We start from the raw sequence: 20,342 nt of genomic DNA, 5'->3' as shown, positions 1-20,342 counted from the left end.
TTATTACTCAGTTCATTTTCATATTATAGACATTTTATATTTTTCTAAATAGCCATCCTAATGTTCCTTTCTCTTGACTATATAATGCCCATCAAGCTTAGTAACATAACAAACTATTTTTCAAGATTTATCCATTTAAAAATATAATGCATGCTTTCATTTATCCTGTTATCTTTTGAATTATGTCTTCAAACTTCACAGAGAATATTCAGAGTCAAAAGGGGTGAATATTTTTGTAGTTCTGGGTACACATTTCCAAATTGCTTTTCAAAAGGATTATGATTATGCTAGTACACTATGACAATAGTCCTAGACCTACATCAAGGTTGCATTAAAGGCGGAGTTACATCATATAAATCTTTTACATTATCTTTGCTAATTTAGTAGTTAAAATAGAATTGCATTGCTGCTTTTAGCCCAATAAATTCTACTGATCCCAGTGAGTTCTTTCTGAAAGAATGCAAGGCAAATTAGCTGAGTGCTTCAAATATTAGAAGTTAGGATCAAGTGAAAATTCATTTGAAAAACAACATAAAAGTGTAAGGTGTTTGAGCTCAAAGGTATTTGAGCTCCTCAGAGGATATCCAAACCAAATGAAACTGTCCAGACATATAAATAAAATGTGATTAAATTTATTTTTCTTCCAGTCAAGCTTTTTTTCTGAGTTAGAATATGTTTCTTTACCACTTTTTCAGGAAATGTTGGCCCCTGTTTATGTGAACGGGAAATAGTTTTAAAGCCCAAGTCATTGCTCCACTGTAAAATGAGCTACGTTTATCTGTTTCTTTCCAGCCACTTCTGACAGCACAGCAGTTGGCCTCTGCTGTAGCCGGCGTGATGCCTGGAGGCACACCTGCCCTCAACCAGCCTATCCTCATTCCCTTCAACATGGCCGGACAGCTAGGAGGGCAACAAGGGCTGGTCCTCACACTGCCTACTGCGAATCTCACCAACATCCAAGGGCTGGTAGCAGCAGCTGCAGCCGGAGGCATTATGACTCTACCATTGCAGAATCTACAAGGTAACCAGCCCATTGTGTCCAGGTGCCAAATAGGGCTCTCCACACACGCCTGTGTTCTCTGCAGAGCTTGGGGAAAGTGGTCTCAATGGTGAGGGTGATTCAAACTTGCTTCTGCTATACAAGATAAGGATGTCTTATGTAGGAAGCAAAGTTTCAAGAAATAGACTTTATCAATTTTCATTTCCTAGCTATGATATTGAAAACTTCCAGGTCTTCTGAAAGCATTTATGAGCAATCATTACACGAAAATTGTCAAAAGCTTATAGGTATGTAAAATAGCTGTGTTGTTATTGGAAGATCTAAACTATAATCACACAAGTTCCTTAATTTAGCCATGCCCACAAAAAGATGAAGACTTCGACTTAATTCTTTGTGTAAAAGTGGTTGGAACATCTTAAATTCAGACATCATTTGCAGTAGTTAATTTAATGATTGCTTTTTTGACTGGTTATATTTTATTTATAATCATTAAACAAAAACTGTGCTATTTTTGGTCATTACCATATAATGATAAAAATAGACTTTTGTATAAAACCTTTATAGTACATGGGCATATGATAAGAGATGGAGTCCTGGTGTGGTGCTTCAAGATAATGCACTGGACTGCAAGGTCAGTTTGAACCTTAAGGTCAGCAGTTTCAACTCACCAGCCACTCCTCGGAAACTCTGTTTAGGGTCGCTATGAGTCAGAATCGACTCAATGGCACTTAAGAATACCAGCATGATAAGAGTTAGACTCTAATTTTACACAGGAAGGATAATTCTCCTGATATTATAGAAATTTTGACTGTCCTCAGGAAGATTTGGTAACATGTACTGATACACTGATTTTCAAAAGACTCCATCAGAGGAAGATTCATAAAGAAACAGATGCTGGAAGGACTCTTGGCTCAGACTTCTTTAGACATTACTTGCTCCAATGCCATACTTCTTACTGCCACTTCATGATTTTCACTTTTGTGTTTAAAACTATTTCTCTTTTTTCTTATTAAATTGTGCCAAGGAACCTGCCATTCATAAATCATGCATGCTCAGGACACCCTAGTGCACAAACTTGGCTTGTTTCAAATTTGAGAGTGCCTGGGAAGTCAGAATCTAAGATAAAGCAAATAAGGCAGGAATATACAAGGGAAGGTAGGAACAACACAGTGTAAAAAGAGGCTTTTTAATGTGGTTGGATTCTGAAATCTTAATGAGGAAATGGGCACTACCAAAATGCAACCTTCGTTTGTAACATTTGTGCTTATGGGAACATAGAATATTAGAAATAAACATAAACTCTCAGAACTCCGAGGTCATGAATTAATCCTGCTTGGTTAAGATGGATGCCAAAGTCAGGACCCCAAAACTCAGACTTGTTGTTCTTGCTGTTAAGTGCTATTGAGTCAGTTCCTACTCACAGAGGCAGTATAGGGTTTCTGAGGAATAGCTAGTGGGTTTGAACTGCCAACCTTGTGTCTCAAAGTCCAGTGCTGGTCCTTAATAAAGACATATCTTTACTAAGATTTAGGACTCCTGGTGTAGCGCTGTAGGATCTATACTGGACTGCGAAACACAAGTCCCTATGAGTCAGAACCTACTCAACGGCACTTAACAACAGCCTTCTGAGAATTTTATTACATGTTATTTTAAGGTTTAAAATTAGTGAGCTGGTGTAATGAAGATGCCCATTAAGATTTTCTCTTTTGTTTTAGTTTTAAATTGGAGTATTAGCTTATACTTGGAGACTTTTTTTGTGGGGGTAATCTTCTGGTTTAAGAAAATGAATCCTAAAGTTCCTGACTTGATTAATTGAGTAGGTTCACCCAGAGACTAAACGCCTTTTATCCTTCAGTTTTTGCCTCGGGATCAATTTCTTTATCAGCATCATCTTCAAAAGCATATTGAAATTAGTGGTCAAACTGTAACTATGAAATGTTTCCCCTTTGTCTCCATCCTTGAAAACGTGATGATGTTAGGGTTGGTGGTTATCATTGTTAGATGCCATCCTGTTGGGCTGGGACTCATATCAACCCAAGTAAACAGAAGGAAATGCTCTCCAGTTCCACACTCTACTCAGAACTGTGTTTGAGTCCATTGTCACAGTCACTGTGCCATTCTGTCTCACTGAGGGTCTTCCTCCTCTTCACTGACCCCCTGCTTTACCAAGCCTGATGTCCTTCTCCAAGGACCAGTCCTTCCTGATAACGTGTCCAAAGGATGTGAAACCAAGTGTTGTCATTCTCACTTCTAAGAAGTATTCTGGCTGTACTTCTTCATTCTTCTAGCATTCCAAAGTATATTCCATTTTCTTCACTATTTTCATTACTCATAGGCATCAATTCTTCTCTGTCTTCCTTATTCATTGTCTAGCTTTTGCATGCATATGGACATTGATTAATTCTCAAAGTGACATCTTTGCTTACTTTTAACACTTCAAAAAAGTCTTTAGCAGCAGATTTTTTCAATGCAATATATAATTTGATTTCTTTATGGATCCAAGAAAAATAAAATCCTAACAACTTGATTATTTTCTGCAGTTATCATGATGTTATTTCTTATTGGTCCAGTTGTGAGGATTTTTGTTTTCTTGATGTTGAGGTATAATCCGGACTGAAAATTGTAACTTTTCATTTTCATCAGTAAGTGCTTCAAGTTCTCTTCACTTTCAGCAAGCAAGGTTGTGCTAGCTGCATACTGCAGTCTGTTAATGAGCCTCTCTCCAATTCTGATGCCAAATATAAACTAATATTTACATTTTATACAGAAACAAAAGAGAAAATCTTGATAGAAACATTCAGGATTTCATCATCAAATAATCCAGCTTCTTGGACTATTTGCTCACCATACAGATCAAATATTGTTGTTGTTGTTAAGTGTTGTCGAGTCAGTTCCAACCCATAGCGACCCTGTATAGGGCTTCTGAGGAGTAGCTGGTGAGCTTGAACCAACAACCTTGCAGTTCAAACTGACTTTGCAGTCCAGCGCATTAACCCACAGAGCCACACCGGAACTGAATACGTATGATTTAAGGACAAATTGAATAAGTATGGTGAATGAATACAACCCCAATACACACCTTTACTTATTGCAAACCAAGTAGTATAGCCTTGTTCTGTCTGAAACTGCCTCTTGGTCTATGTACAGGTTGTGGAATTCCTATTCTTCACAATATTATTCATAAATTGGATTTTAAGTAATTTAAGAATTGGCGTTCATTCTCACCTTCAAGTTTCACCTTCAAATGAAAACCTCATCTTCAAGTTTCCGTAGATTTGTCTGTCATTTTTACCTTTTCCAACATTGCTTCTTCACCACACACACCTCACCAGTCTGAGAAGTAGAGTGACCAATCTCCTGGGTCACCCTGTTATTCAGGGCGTTTTCTTGGACCAGGTATTTTCAATGTTAAGTCCAGGAATAGCCTAAGCAAATTAAAATGAATTGATGACCCTGTGGGGAGTCCAAGGACTATATGGATAGTGAATCATAGAGGTGTTCCATGTCCCCAAGATGTCCAAAATCAGTTATCTCTACTTGCAAGGCAATGCTAGTCAGCCTTCTTCTTGGCTCCAGATCCAATCCATTGTGCAGCAGCTGATGGACAGTTCATCTGCCAGCTTTCAGGGAACCAAGTGCAGGCCACGACAACCCCTAAGAAGTGTTCTAAGGTTTATGTGGCTAGATATCAGACCAGCTGAGAAGTCATCTTCAGGGCCCTGGGTACCTCTGAGATCCAGCTGGACGTAAATGTCCCTGAGAATCATCCTCTCTCAAAGGTTCAATCTTGTGAATAGACTGTACTGATCTCCTAAGAAATCCTTATATGCAGTCACATTTTCAACAACCAGGACAGAGTGCTCTCCCGGCTCCACTGGCCTGTCTTTTTAGAATAAGCACATTAACTACCCTCAGTGTAATGCTTTAAGAGTCTTTTTAAATGACTAGTAAGTTGACCAAGGAGTGGTGATGTTGTGGCCTATTAACTACAAGGTAGGTCCAAATCTAACAGCCTCGCTGTAGAAAGAGAGATTGTCTGCTCACGCAAAGGTTTACAGCCTCGGGAACCCTGTGGTACAGCTCTGCTCTGTCCTATGTAATGTTGCTCTGAGTTGGGATCCACATGATGGTGGTGGGTTTTGTTTTAGTAAGTCTGCCCATCTCTAGTAGAAACTCCACCCTCTGGTGGTGGTGGTGGTGATGGTGTACTGAGGTGGAGTCAGTTCCGACTCATAGCGACCCTGTGTAGGGTTTGCGAGGCTGTAAATCTTTAAGGGAGCAAAAAGCCTCATCTTTCTCCTGTGGAACGACTGGTAGTTTCGAACTGCTGACCTTGAGGTTAGCAACCTGACTCATAACCACTATGCTACTTTCTGGAGTGGTTTTTTTAAAAAAACAGACTTGATTAGTCAGTGTAAGGAGGGGTTTACGTTTTCAGTGCCTAGTCTGAAGGGGTCCCTGTTCCTCTACAACTGACGCCTTTAGTCCAGAATTCTTCCCCTTTTGCACATTGTGAGGGTTACATTTTTATTTGTGAAACAACTCAGCCAGGTGGAATTGCCTCTGACGCCTCACCAACCTTTCTACCTGGCCCTCTAGCTAGCTTGTTCTTCCAGCTCAGAACTACAATTTTGCTAAGAAGAAGAAGAAAGAAGACTGACATCAGTTTCTTAATGGTTTGGAATACATGCAGGGATGAGCTTTCAGGTGTTTTCCCTTTTACCTAAGAGATTGAAAGCCTGCTCATTTGCATTTCCCCAATCAAGTAACATGAAAGAGCTCTCAGTACCCAGGAAGCCATGGATCACAGGTGTGCTTTAGTGAGCACTGGTGGGTGACAAGCTGTTCTGACTTGGGCAGAGTGGTGTAGTGGCCCTGCCAGGCTCTCCTCCTCAAAGCTGTGCCCCCACCAGTAGCATCAGTGCCGTATGGGAACTTATTAAACAGAGAGCATCTTGAGCCCCAACCCAAACCTCTGAGCAGGTTCTGCCTTTTGAAAAGATCCCCCACTATTGCTACATATGTTGTTGATAAATCAAGGAATGCTAGTTCAGAGAGCTTTTCCAAAATGAATTTGACAACTACCTCAATATCACCAGCAGGGCCTTCTTCCAGAATCTAAGACAATCCTGTGGACCCCGGGGCTTGGGGGAGCATAGGTGTATTGTGATAAGTGCCCTCATGAATTCTCCTGGGAGTCCCTGGTGGTGAATATGGTTAATGCACTTGTTTGCTAACCAAAGGTTGGAGGTTTGAGGGTACCCAGGAGTGTCTCAGAAAAAAGTTCTGGCAATTTGCTACTGAACAATGAGCTCTCTTTTGATGGAGCATAGTGCTCCTCTGACATACGCAGCGTCACCATGATTTGGAATCAACTTGATGGCAGCAAGTTTTGCTTTTGCTTTTGTTTTTTTAAATCCCCCTGCTCTCCTTTGCCATCCCACACCTCTGGAGAATGATGACGGAAGAGAATAGTTTATTTGGACACAGTTTTAGTCTTGTAAGGACATGCATACCTCAAGACCAGGAGGCACTCTCTTGCATCATGGAAGCATTATTGCAGCTCTTGTCTGAGATTTGATCCAGCAACCACTTTGCATTGCTGCAAAAGAGACCGTTTCATCTGGCAGAATGCCCAGCTGCATAGACTACAGATTCTGCTGTCTTCACAATCATTTCTATGCTTCAGCCCAATTGTTCCAGTGACGAAGCCAGTCTGTTGTGTTGAGGATCTTAATAAAGGTTAAACAAAGACAGTTACTAACATCTGTCTCATACTTCATAAACTCTGAAAAATCAGTGTCTCCCATTTTCCTTTTTTTCTTTTGAAACACAGATAGCATCACTAAAAATGGAATTTTTGAAATTGTTCTAATATAGAAATAGAGGTTCGTATTTGATCTAGCAAAGTCAGGGCCCCTTTATGAACATGTCAAGCATGTTGGATTTTTTTGTTTTTTAAACACGTATGCCCAAGATGTCGATACATACAACCTTGACCTTAACAATGACACCCAGCCTCAGGGGTCATGGGACAGCAGAGGAACGTTAGTGACGTGTTCAGAGGCCAGGCCAGCATGATTCACTCATCACTGGAGGGCCACATCAGTGGAGAATATAAATGTGCTAAGGAGAAGATTTATATCAAAGTGTGAACGTTCCAGTGAAGTCAAGCATACCATTTAAATTAATGACCAAAAATACATTAGAGAGTGCTGTTTAACCTGAACATGGAAAAGCAATTAGTTTAAGGCAAGTTGAAAACTCAAGGCCAAGAATGAAACGGCTCCAGCAGGAAAACCTGCCCTGGTTTCCCTAACTCCCAAAGTAGAATTTGTAATGAAAAAACATATAAGATTAGTATTGTTGTTTGTTGTTGTTGTTGTTAAGTGCTGTTGAATTGGTTGCAGCTCATAGCAACCCTGTATAGGGTTTCCAAGGAGTGGTTGATGAGTTTTAACCACTGACCCTGAGGTAGAGTGCTTATCTTAAGGCACCACACCAAGAATAGTATTAAGGCTAAGAATGTCACCTGTAAGTTACTTTACATTTCCGTTATGGTGTTGTTTTGCTTTAATTGAGGCATTATTTATGTTCCACAAAACGCACAGATACAATGAGTTTTGATAATTTCATACACCCATGTAGCCTCCACCACAATCAGTACATAAAATATTTTCATTATCCTCAAAAGGTTCCCTTGTGCCCCTTTTCAACCAATCCCCTCCCCTCAACAAGATAGTAGTTGATCTCCTTTCTGTCAGGATAGATTTGTTTTGCCTGTTCTAGAATGCTATAGAAATGGAATTATACACTATACATTCTTGGTTGGCTTGTTTCACTTACCAAAATGGTTTTGAGATTCATCCATGTTGTTGTGTGTTTTAGTAGCTCATTTGCTTCAATTTCTGAGTAGTGTTCCTGTAAGAATACAACAGTTTGTTTATCCATGGAGGCTCCAGTGTCCCAGTAAGCAAACTTCATGAAGGTCCCCCTTCTCTGGGGCTAGGAAGAGGGTTCCTCCACTGAACATCTCTAGGGAAGCCCCCTTGATCAGTGTTCTCTGTGGTCCTAAACTACTTTCTATGGGGAATTCTTCCAAGTTAACTTCATTGGTCACATCTGAAGAGAAAGTTGAGGAATAAATGTACTTTTCTTTGTGAACTTTCTCAGTCCATGTGGAAGTTTGGGGAGTCAGATGATTACTTGAAGTTTCCAACAGTCACAGATCTGTAGTTTCTTTGGTAATTTATTCTCAGAAACCAACACTGCTTCTGATCTTTTTTGTTTCTGTTGTTCCCTGTGCCAAACTTTTTTCCAAGGCACGTGAGGGGGTTTCAAAAAGTTTGTGGAAAAATTCCATTATCTTGTAATTCCATCTTGAGACGAATTTATTTTGCCTTGTAAACCCAATTCTGCTTCCCCACCCCCACTTCAACAACAATTAGCTTTTGTGTAAATGCATTCAAGTCTCCTCAGTGTTCTATTAACATCTTCCTGCCCCAGGACCTTTGCCTAAATTGTTCCATATACCTGAAACACTCTCTCTTCTGGAAGCATCATGCCTAACTCCCTCTCTTCCCCCAGCACTCCTGTTTTCCCTTGCCCGCTTTCCTTTATCCTCTTTTCTCATAATACTTAATACCTTCTGTTGTCGCTGCTGTTTGGTGCTGTTGAGTTGGTTACAACTACTCATAGTGCCCCTCTGAAGACAACAGAATTAAACACTGCTGGATTCTGTACTAACCTCACCATCTGCTAGTGTTTGAGTTCATTGTTGCAGCCATTGTGTCAACCCGTCTTGTTGAGGGACTTCTTCACCGATCCTCTGCTTTACCAAGCATGATGTCCTCCTCCAGGGACCGGTCTCTCTTGATGACATATCCAAATGCTCTCCTTTCTTCTAGAGAACATTCTGGCTGGACTTCTTCCAACACAGATTTGTTTGTTCTTCTGTCAATTCGTGGTATATTTAATATTCTTCGTCAACATCATAATTTAAAGGCATCAATTCTTCTTCAGTCTTCTAGGTTCATATAACCTTAAAATACTTGAGTCTTTCCTGACCCTATCTTCTAAGCACCTTGTGTCGTGACTACCACAGCTGTCAAGGGCAGTGTTGCTTACTAATCACTGTAATGTTACAGAGGAAGGTAACTGAACATAACATTAACATTTGTGTCTGACTATGTGCCTGGAATGTCAACCCTGTGACAAGCACCTTAGAATAGGGCATGACTCATAATAGATGCTAAACAAAGAATGAATGCATTTTAAAGAATGAAAGCCCTGGTAGGGTAGCAGGTTATGTAGGCACTGAACTGCTAACTACTAGGTCATCAGCTTGAATCTCCCAGCTGCTCTGCAGGAGAAAGATGAGGCTTTCAGCTCCCATAAAGATTTACAGCCTAGGACCCTGTATACAGGGTCATTATGAGTCAGAACTGACTCTAGGGCACACGACCACCACATCAAGTGACAAGTAGTAAAGAGAACATTTAATGTGGAGAAGAAAGCTTGAGGAACACGGAGTCTGATGACAAGTGTTGGTTGTTGTTAAGAGAAAATTAAGAATCCAAGGGTGAGCAATTCCTCTACTTGGTATTTACCCTCAATAAATATGAGCCATAACACAATTAGATATATGCACACCAATGTTCATAGCAGCACTATTTACAATAGCAAAAAGATGGAGACAGCCTAAATGCCCATCAGTGGAAGAATGGATAAACAAACTGTGGTACATACACACAATGGAATATTATGCTACCTTGAAGAACAACAAGGAAGCTGTAAACTACCACATAACATGAATGAACCTTGAGGACATTACATTGAGTGAAATTAGTCAGTCAAAAATGGAGAAATATTGCATAGGACCACTACTGTAAAAGACTAAGAAAAAGAACCCACACTAAAGGGTTACTAGGGTGTAAGGGGGTAGGGCTAGGGAGGGGAAGGTGGAGCACAGGGTAGAGAATAGACACAAGATAGTATGGGTAGCAGGGTGGGGGGGTGGAGTACACAAGAATGGGGAGGGGAATGGAAGAACAAGGCAGATGGGAAAACAATTAGGCAGGTTTGCATGGGCTAAGTGGGACAGAGGTAAATAATGATGTATGCACAATCTTGGAACAACGGGGCTCTGGAATACAGGGATTGAGACATAGTTGGAATGGACAAAAGGGGGGAAATAATGTTAAATTGTTTGTTTGTCTTTTCAATCTTGGTTACCCTTGCATACCATTATAAAATAGACACTTGAGGGGGAGAGAAAGGATTAGTCAGAAATATCACCATACAATGCTTTTAAGTCCATCTTCTGCCTATAACTGATTGGAATACCTAAAATGGGGCTACAACGTGCCCAGTGAAGGAGGCTTCCTGAGGAGACTATGCATTACATAAGACCATATGTGGAATCCTGAACTCTAGAGTCTTCTGGGGTGGGAAATTTCCACCGGAAAGGATAAGCAGACAAGCCTGGAGTGATTAGAAGAACAGAAGATACTCTTGAAAGAAAGACCAACAGGAAAAATACAAAACAATAACAGCAGTCTGACTGACTACTACAAGAACAAGCAAGTTACTTGCCTAGGAGACATCAAGGCAAGTGGCTGGGTCCCCTCGGGGCAAACCCCCTTCCAAGACTGAGACTCAATGGGAATACAGGAGCAGACATGTGCTCTGATTGGTGACTACATTGGTCACCGATAATGGGAAATGAGGAAAAAACAGCAATGAAGCTGAGAGCTAAGTCCAACCACATTCAATACACTCCTGTGAACTCAGGTGGAGACCTGTTTGACCAGCAGTTTGGCAAGACTTGGGGAATCCTGGACCCAGAGTCAGTGACATAGCCACAGAGGACTAGAGTGGAGAATGAAGCATCCAGCTGATAAGAAGAGAGGGCATATATACAAGAACAAGAAGAACATCCATACTTACAGATAATACCCACTTGACCTGGCTTCAATGGCTGGATGATCAAAGCTCAACTAGAAGAAGAAAGAAGAGGGAAAAAAGAGTAATCTGATACAATTGATGAACTTGACCTACACCTATGGATGCAATAGCTCAAAAGAGGGAACTAGTCTTTACAGCAAAGATCACTCCCACCCCCTCAATACACAGGGTAGACAGGGATGGGCAACTTGGACATTGGCTACCCAAAATGGGGAAGAGGGGGCTACAAAGGCAAGAAGTGACTGGCTTACAAGCTTTCCAGAGGGAGCCTAGATCCAGAGGGCTTGGAGGAAGGTAGAATCTCCACTGAGTAGTATCCAATCTGTCTGGGCGGGACTGATGAAAGGAAATGTGGATAGCACTTTTGTGGTACAATAGTGAATAATTGTTATCAGGACTGATTGTGAGGGTTGGAAATGTAAAGGTAGACATTTTGCAGCAAAAGGAGGAAGTGGTTGACTTTGCTGTCCAGGAGCGGAGGTCCCTGGGACCATCAAGGAAGAAGAGCAGAGTGCTGGACCCTGCCCAGAGAAGCAGTGATGCCAGAGATAGAGGCAGGGATGATGATGTGGAGAGATGGAACAGCTGGGAACTCTAAACCCAGACAGGGAGAGGGGCTGTGTGCTGACGACCAGGGAACAGACTTGCAGTGTGTACCCTTTGGTTGGTTGATGATGCATGAAAGGGATTGTAACGATATACAATAGGATAAATGTAAAGCTAATGTTCCCCCATGTAAACTATCATATAATTCACAATAAAACATTAAAAAAAAAAAGAATCCAAGGGTAGCAAGAAATCAGCTTGGAGCCGGAAAATCACCCACCTTCCAGTTGATTCCAAACTGTGGTAACCTCATGTGAATTAGAGTGGGGTTTTCAGTGATTTTTTTTTTTTTTTAAGTAGATCACCAGGCCTTTCTTCCAAGGTTAATTTGGATGACTCAACCCACCCAGTTTTTGGTTAGTAGCTGAGTGTGTTAACTGTTTGAGTGCTCAGGGACCTCACAGGAGCAGGAACAAGGCAATAGTAAGACCCTGGATGTCTCTCCTTGTTTGACAAGTGGCAATTAAAGGGCCCAAGCATCTGCTATACATACCAGTACTGTAAAGATCCTGTACCAAGCACTGATGTGTCAGAGATAAATTCACTTGAAGTTAGTACAATCATGCTCTGGTATATGAATATTATGCATTTATATATTTTTACACATTCATTACACACCTATTGATTAATCATGTATGAGCACTATTTAATATTTATTAGATTGCTGTAAATGTTCTTGGTTTTAGGGACTGAAGAAGAGATTGTTGGTGATGAACGGGGATGGGTGAGAGACAGAATGATTCTGTGCATTCTGGTACCATTCATGAAGGACAAAACAGAGTTGGCCGGCTGCATGCGCTTTTTTTTTTTTCTTGCGGTTTTCTTTTGTTCTATTCAAACCGAGCTTCAAACTAGCTGAGTGGTCTGTCACGACCCACATAGCAAAACTGGAAGAGATCAGAATTTTTTTATGTGGGTGAATAGCAATGAACATGAATGGAAAAAGTTACAGGTCAAAGTTCTGGAATGGGAGAGTTGGAAGAGGGGTAGTGAGCCCTTTCAGGAGCCTGATGCGGAGGCTGGTTATTGGGGAAACTGGGAGAGCCGCACAGATTAAAGCAGTGCTGTTGCTCACCCTCTTTGAGCCAGGTGATACGTATTCCCACTCAGTGGGTAAGAGATTCGGTTGCTATGCAACATGTTGTTATTGTTGTTGCTGTTAAGTGTCATTGTCGAGTTGCTTCCAACTCATAGCAACCCTGTGTAGGGTTTCCAAGGAGTGGCTGGTGTGCTTGAACCACCGACTTTGTGGTTCGCCGTCCAGTGCTTATCTATATTCGCCATACCAGGACTCTGGGTACAGATGTATTGTTGTTGTTGTTAGGTGCCATCGAGTCAGTATGGTGCCCTAAAAACAAAGATAATATTTCTAGTAGGCCTGTGACCCATAATATTTCCCACTCTAGTTATCACTCCAATGCACCCAAATTTTAAAACATGAGTTTGTTCTGGGGTAGCTTCTCTGCCATAATTGAACAGGGGTGAAATGGTCTGAAATCCTGTTTTCAAGAGATGCTCACCCTCAGAATGTTGATTCAATCAATCTTTGGGCATAGTTCATGGGAGAAAGTAACAGTCATGCCAGGAACTTCAGAGGAGAGAGCTAAGGCCATTCACAAAGCAAGACAATGCGGTACCGGCCACCTTGGCTAGAAATGAGAAGAAGGGTCTCTGCTTTTAGCATACAATGATTTCTCATCCTCTGATACCGGGCTGGCTGTCACTAAGTCCAATATTAAAAATACCTCGTACATAAATTCATATTTGCAGTGTTATTTGGAAGAGCCTCACGTGATATGCCATACAATCACACCAAATCCACCATAAAGAAGTTATGAAAAGTAGTTGCAATGTGTCTTACTTTGGCAGTTTTTCAAACCTCCATGTCTCTGAGGCTTCAGACTTTTTATTTAAAATACCTGGATAAACCTGTTCTGCAGTACATTATCCTTGAAGCAGGCGTCACTGAGGCACTGGGGCATGGATTAAACTGGAAGCACATGAATGAGGAGTATGACTAGTCTACTGCGTATTTAAGAGATACTGTCAATGGAATAAAGCATTGTCAAAGGATAATGGTTTCCAGCTGCCACATAAATGTCAAAGCAAAGCCAAGGCATTTATTTTCAAAGCAAAAGGCAGGGAAGCAATGTGATCCCCAGTTTGCACATAATAAGGTTGTAAATCTATCAGGGCTTTTATATGGCATCTAACAATGTGTCTATACTAGGGTTTGCAAAGTTGATTCGATTCCAAGACAGCTATAAGAGTTGGCAAAAATGACTTGCCCTTTTCCAAGATGGCTTCTTCTAGAATGGCACTGATGTCTAAATGGGGAAAGGACTGGAGGTGACATTCCTCTCATCCACACTCCATTACTTAGAATGAGAGGGAACTGGACTCGTTTGTTCATCTTTCCTCTATATTCAAAATAAAGAGGATGTCTCTGCCCATGGGATGTGAATGCACGAAGTCGGTAGAGAGTGAATATATGGAAATAGAAAATGTTCCTCGTTTCCCTGTTACCTGCTGTATAGTGAATGGCGAACTTAGACTCACCAAAAAGTCCTGTCTTTGCTTATGTGTGTAATGCCTGCAGGGCAAACTCCCAGTGAGAGGTCACAGTTATTATTTCTTAGCCTCTCAAGTGCACAAAGATTGATTGATTCCACAAATACTTACTAAGCATTTGCTATTTGCCAGGCATGGTGGTAAAAACTGGTATCTACAAGCTAGTTAGGAGGACAGAGCAGGAAGCCAGGGGAGAAGGATCCGGATGGCAGTGATAAAGAACATGGGTCTGGTTTAGCAGTCATTAAAAAGGTAGATTTGATAGATTTAGTGATGGATTAAGAGAATGGTGATGGATAAGAGAAAAGACAGATTGTTAATTCTGTTTGACATGATTTGTCCAAGTTTCCTACGAAAAATTTAGAGGAAAACACTAGTAGCAAGTTGAAAATACATGGGGCTGGAACAGATAATGGGATTTATGCCAGAGACCCGGATGTAGAAACCATATGATAGGGCCAGAAAGGGAAGACATTTCTTGGGGAGTAGAGGTTAGGGAAGGTAAACAAATCACAATTCAAGCCATAGAAGAAGAAGTCGTCAGAAAAGAGACTGAGGAAGAGTCCTTAGCGTATTATTCTCTCTGGAACGTGTAGAGGATACAAATGATAGTTCCTCATGGGATATATTGCTTCCTTGCTTATTCTGCACCAGGTTATGTTGGGGCTCCTATGTTTGAATTCTCTTTCATTAGACATAATCTACTCATTCACAATGGAGCTTTTGATTGTCGCTTTACCCTTATATATCCAGAAAACAAGAAGGAGCCCAAAACTGTATCTGCTAGTTTGCTTTTTATCTTCTGAGGATATGCCATGTTTCCATGTATAAAGAAGCTATTTTAAGATCTTGTACATAAAAGCTTCAACAGTGTTTGCTCTTTTGCTGAAAAGCAACTCAATTGATTGAAATCTATTATTTAAAAATGTAACCTTAAAAATCTCAAAATGAAAATGTTTGAGTTACCTCCACCCCCCCTTTTTTTTTTCTTCCTTGCTTTTTTTGAAAAACACCTTTGGGGTCGTGCCTACTGTACTTGACTGTGGCTGTAAAATAGCTTGACTCTGGTATTTTGTAAAAGCTCTAGTTTAAATAATATAGTTTGAAAATTATATCTTATCATAAGCAAAATCAATCTCTGGAAAACTTTTGTTCCACAATGACCTTTCCTTTGTTTTAGTATCATGTTCTCTGAAATTGTATTAATCAATTGTACTCACACAGTTTAGAGCCAAAATTAAAAACATACATAGTCTATTTGCCATTTGTCACTGGATTAAGATTAGCACAATATACAGTCCATTAATACATTTTATGCATCTCAGTTCCCCTGTGTGCTATTATTTTAGAATTCTTAGCAGAACATCTATATATTCAACATTTGACATAAGATAATTTGAGTTTGCTGTGTTTGGGAAATAACTCACATGGGAGAAAGTTGCATTAAATAAATAATAGAGATAAAATTTATACTTCCATATATTTCAAAGCTAATGCTGCTCACTTACAATGGAATGGTAACATGAAGACACAGTGTTATAATTTGATTGATTTGTTTTGACAGCAGCCAAATAATTGAGAGTGAAAGGTGTCAGCAAAGATGAAATATCGTATAAGCCACCTTCTGAAGGCAACCCCAGTAGCAACAGCAACTAGACTTTTATTTCCTTTGATTTTCTTCTGTTACTCACTTCCAGTTTATTATAAAACAGTGAAACGTGCACAACTTCCCCATCTAGGGACACTTTTATGGAAAGGATAGAAACAGAAGTTTGTCAAATTCTGGAACAATGAGTATAGACAAAGGAATCTAAGATGGCTACAGCACATCTAGCTAAATTATATCAGCCTCTTTTTTTTTTTCTCTCTCTTTGGCAAGTTGTAGCTTTCATATATTTTACTGCGTTTTGAAGTGATTCTGAGTCCAAGAAAATTCTAGCTTCCATATTCCCGCCTCGCAACTAGAGATGTTGTGTTTAGTACCATCTCTGGTTTCAGATAAAGCATTTATCCAACCATGAGGTCCACGGCACATGACCACTACCACCACCACCAAACCCAAATGACTACTGACCAGATTTTTCTCAATTTTGTGTGTAAGAATAAGACTCAGGGCATTCAGTTAATGTGGAAGCTAAATATGAAGGAGAGGCCCAATTAGGAGAAAGCCCCTGCCCATAGGTAGCCATGGAACATGGTGATTCATAGAGGGGACACTGGAGTCTCATTGACCCAAATTAATTTCAACCCAGAGTCCCTAGATAGTGCAAAATGTTAATGTGCTTGGATGTTAACCAAAATGTTAGAGGTTTGAGTTCATAAGAAATGTCTTAGGAGAAAGGTCTGGCAATCTACTTCCAAAAAATCAGCCAGTGAATATTATAGAGCACTCAGTTCTACTTGGACACACAGAGGAGCTCAGATTCAGTGTGGAATCATAAGCAGTCATTACAGGTAGTCCCCTTTGTTACCAAATTCTGATTTACAATAACTCATACTTGCTTTTTAACATTATGTAAATTTACCCTCTCTTTGAAACAACTGAACCCACCGTATTCACAACAAATTATTCATCACAACCACTTTTACTTGCTGCATGTGCACCTTTTAAATCATGGAAAAGGTTTGGACCTTTTTCTTGTACTACAAAGTAGGCCAACTAGTTCCCAGTGACCTACAAAATCCACTTAAAGACCCACTTAGGAACAGATCCTCTTCCTAAACCCAGGACTGCCTGCAATTCCAACTGTATTGATGCCAGCTGTGTGACTTCTGACACTTTACCCTGCATGTCTCTAAGAGTCGCTCTACTCAACTATTTTATAGGTTTATTTTAAGGATGAAGTAAGATGATATGTAGAATAGTCAATGTCCACCACACAATAAGTACTGCATGAATGGTTTTGTTATTAAGTGCCGTTGAGTCAGTTCCAAGTCATAGTGACCCTGTATAGGGTTTCTGAGGAGTGGCTGATAGGTTTGAACTGCTGACCTTGCAGTCAGAAGTCAGTGCTTATCCTACAGCACCATACCACAGACATAAATGATAGCTGCTTTTATTACAAAGGCTACAAAGTCTAATATGGTAGCCATGGGCCACATATGTCTGCTGTACATTTGATATGTGGTTGGTCTGAATTGAGATGTGCAAATCCATGGCCTTAACAACAAGAACAACAACAAATCAGTATCAATGCTCAACCAAGAGTAAGCGTACGGTCAAGAAGGAAGACGTCCAAGCCTCAGTAATGGTAATGGCAAAGAACAAGGCTCCAGAAATTGACGGAATACAAATTGAAATATTTCACAAAACTTCTGTAGCACTGAAGGCACTCACTCATCTATGCCAAGAAATTTGGAAGGCAGCTACCTGGCCAACCAATTGGAAGAGATCCATATTTGTGCCCATTCCAATGAGACGTGACCCAATGGACAGTGGTAATCATTGAACAAAATCATTCATATCACAAGCAAATAAAATGTTTCTGAAGATCATTTAAAAATGACTGCAATAGTACATCAAAAGGGAACTTCCAGAAACTCAAGCTGGATTCAGAAAAGAACAATGAACTAGGGATATCATTGTTGATGTCAGATGGATCTTGGCTGAAAGCAGAGTATACCAGGAACATGTTTACTTGTGCTTTATTGACTATGCAAAGACTATCAACTGTGTCCATCATGACACACTATGGATAACATTGTCAAGAACGGGTATTCCAGAACATTTGATTGTGCTCATGAGGAACCTGTACATAGATCAAAAGGCAATTTTACAAACAGAACAAGAGGATAGATTCTTAATGGTTTAAAATCAGGGAAGGCATGCACCAGGGCTGTATTCTTTCACCATACTAATTCAACCTGTATGCTGAGCGAATAATCTGAGAAATTGGATTATATGAAGAAGAACATGGCATCTAGATTGGAGGAAAACTCATAAACAATCTGTGATTGCAGATGATACAACCTTGCTTACTGAAAGCAAAGAGACTTAAAATACTTACTGATGATGATGAAAGACCACAGCCTTCAGTATGGAATGTAAAGAAAACAAATATCCTCACCATTGGACCAATAAATAACATCATGTTAAACGGAGAAAAGATTGAAGTTATCAAATATTTCATTTTGCTTGGATCCACAATCAACTCTCATGGAGGCAGCTGTTATTGTTGTTGTTGTTAAGTGCCGTCGAGTCAATTCCAACCCATAGCAACCCTGTATAGGGTTTCCAAGGTGCAGCTGGTAAACTTAAACCACCAATTTTGTGATTCAAACCAACTAGCGCATTAGCCCACAGTGCCACCCACCCCAGGAAGCAGCAGCAGTCAATAAATTATCAGGTTAATCTGGGGCACAAGAACTCTTTAAAGTGTTCAACAGCAAAGATGCCATTTTGTGGACCAAGGTGTGCCTGACCACAGCCATGGTATTTTCAGTAGCCTCATATGCATATGAAAGTTGGATAATAAATAAAGATGACTATAGAAGAATTGATGCATTTGAGTTATAGTGTTGGGAAGAATATTGAAAGTACCATGGACTGCCAGAAGAACAAATCTGTGTTGGAAGAAGTACAACCAGAGCGCTCCTTAGAAGTATGAGACTTAGTGTCTCATACTTCGCACATATTATCAGGAGGGACCAGTCCCTGGAGAATGACATTATGCTTGGGAAGTGGAGAGTTAGTGAAAAAGAGGAAGACCTTCAAAAAGATGCATTGGCACAGTGACAGCAACAATGGACTCAAGTGTTAACAACATTTGTGAGGATGGCACAGGATGGGCAGTGTTTGCTTCTGTTGTGCGTAGGATCACTTTGAGCAGGAACAAACCCAACAGCACCTAGCAACAACAATGTGTGGTGCTGTAGGATAAGCACTGTACTGCTAACTACAAGGTTGATGGTTGAAACCCACCAGTCACTCCTGGAAACCCTAGACAGGGTCTCTATGAGTCGGAACCAACTCCATGACACATCACCATTACCACTATATACATATGTTTTTATGTGCCGTGGAGTCGGTTCCAACCCATAGTGACCCTGCACAGGGTTTCCGAGGCTGTAAACCTTTATGGGAGCAGAACGCCCCATCTTTCTCCCATGGAACAGCTGATAGTTTCCAACTGCTGACCCTGAGGTTCGCACCTGATTCATAACCACTATGCTACCAGAGCTCCTTATACATAGACTCCTGTTTTGGTGCTGTAGGACTAGCACTGGACTGTGAACCACAAGGTCAGCAGTTCAAACCCACCAGTCGCTCTTCAGAAACCCTATACAGTGTCGCTATGAGTCAGAACTGACTGGATGGCAACAACAAAAAATGTATTGTTTAGGGTTTATTAAAATATTGCATAATGGTTGTTATTATGTAAAATTTTAATACACATTTGCTTTAGGATCTTAAAAAAAAAAATTAGAGTATTATAAATAATACTAAAGTCCTTCTAAACTTCTCCCAAAGTTGTCCCCTAGCTTTTCTCTCTCCTGGAAGTAATCACTACCGCACCTGTGCATGTGTTTACACATTTACTACATATGTTGTTGTTAGTAAGTGCAGTGGAGTCAGTTCCAACTCATATGGACCCTGTGTAAGGTTTCTGAGGAGCAGCTAGTGGGTTTGAACCCCTGACCTTGTGGTGCAAACCGACCTTTGCATCCAGTGCTTATCCTCCAGTGCAACACCAGGACTCCTTAGTACATACACTTGTATATATGTGTGTGTATAAAATCTTGTTCTTGGTAAGTGCTGTGGAATCAGTTTCGACTCATGTGGACCTTGTGTAGGGTTTCTGAGGAGCAACTCTTAGTGGCCCTGTAGAGAATATCCAAGAAGCAGCAGGTGGGTTTAAACCACCAACCTTGTGGTTAGTAGTTCAGTGCTTATCCCACAACACCATACTAGGACTTCTTACATAATGCTATTTGTTGTTGTTGTTAAGTGCCGTAGAGTTGGTTTGGACTCAGTGATCCTGTATAGGGTTTCCAAGGAGCGACTGGTGAGTTTGAACTGCCAACCTTGTGGTACAAACTGATGTTGCAATCCAGTACTGATCCTAGAGAGTCACACCAGGACTCCACATGACGGTATAACACTCTAAAGCATTCTCAATAGGGAGCGGCTGGTGAGCTTGAACTGCCAACCTTGTGGTTAGCAGTCCAGTGTTTATCTTACAGGACACACCCTCTCTCT

The 20,342-nt window shown here is 40.6% G+C and overlaps 1 protein-coding gene across 2 annotated transcripts in view; it reads left to right on the top strand.

Annotated features, from left to right (window-relative positions):
* Window positions 1-20,342, top strand: part of POU6F2 (POU class 6 homeobox 2) — a 587,859-nt gene that overhangs the window by 179,969 nt on the left and 387,548 nt on the right. For both annotated transcript variants that reach the window (XM_006832118.1, XM_006832117.1), the window contains exon 3: window positions 793-1,021. In XM_006832118.1, the coding sequence (XP_006832181.1) occupies window positions 793-1,021 (229 nt within the window). The remainder of the gene's footprint in view (window positions 1-792; window positions 1,022-20,342) is intronic.

The sequence above is a fragment of the Chrysochloris asiatica genome, unplaced genomic scaffold (genome assembly GCF_000296735.1).
Source record: "Chrysochloris asiatica unplaced genomic scaffold, ChrAsi1.0 scaffold00006, whole genome shotgun sequence".
Lineage (NCBI taxonomy): Eukaryota > Metazoa > Chordata > Mammalia > Afrosoricida > Chrysochloridae > Chrysochloris > Chrysochloris asiatica.
The sequence above is the reverse complement of the archived record's forward strand: the minus strand, read 5'-3'. Positions and strand labels throughout refer to the sequence as shown.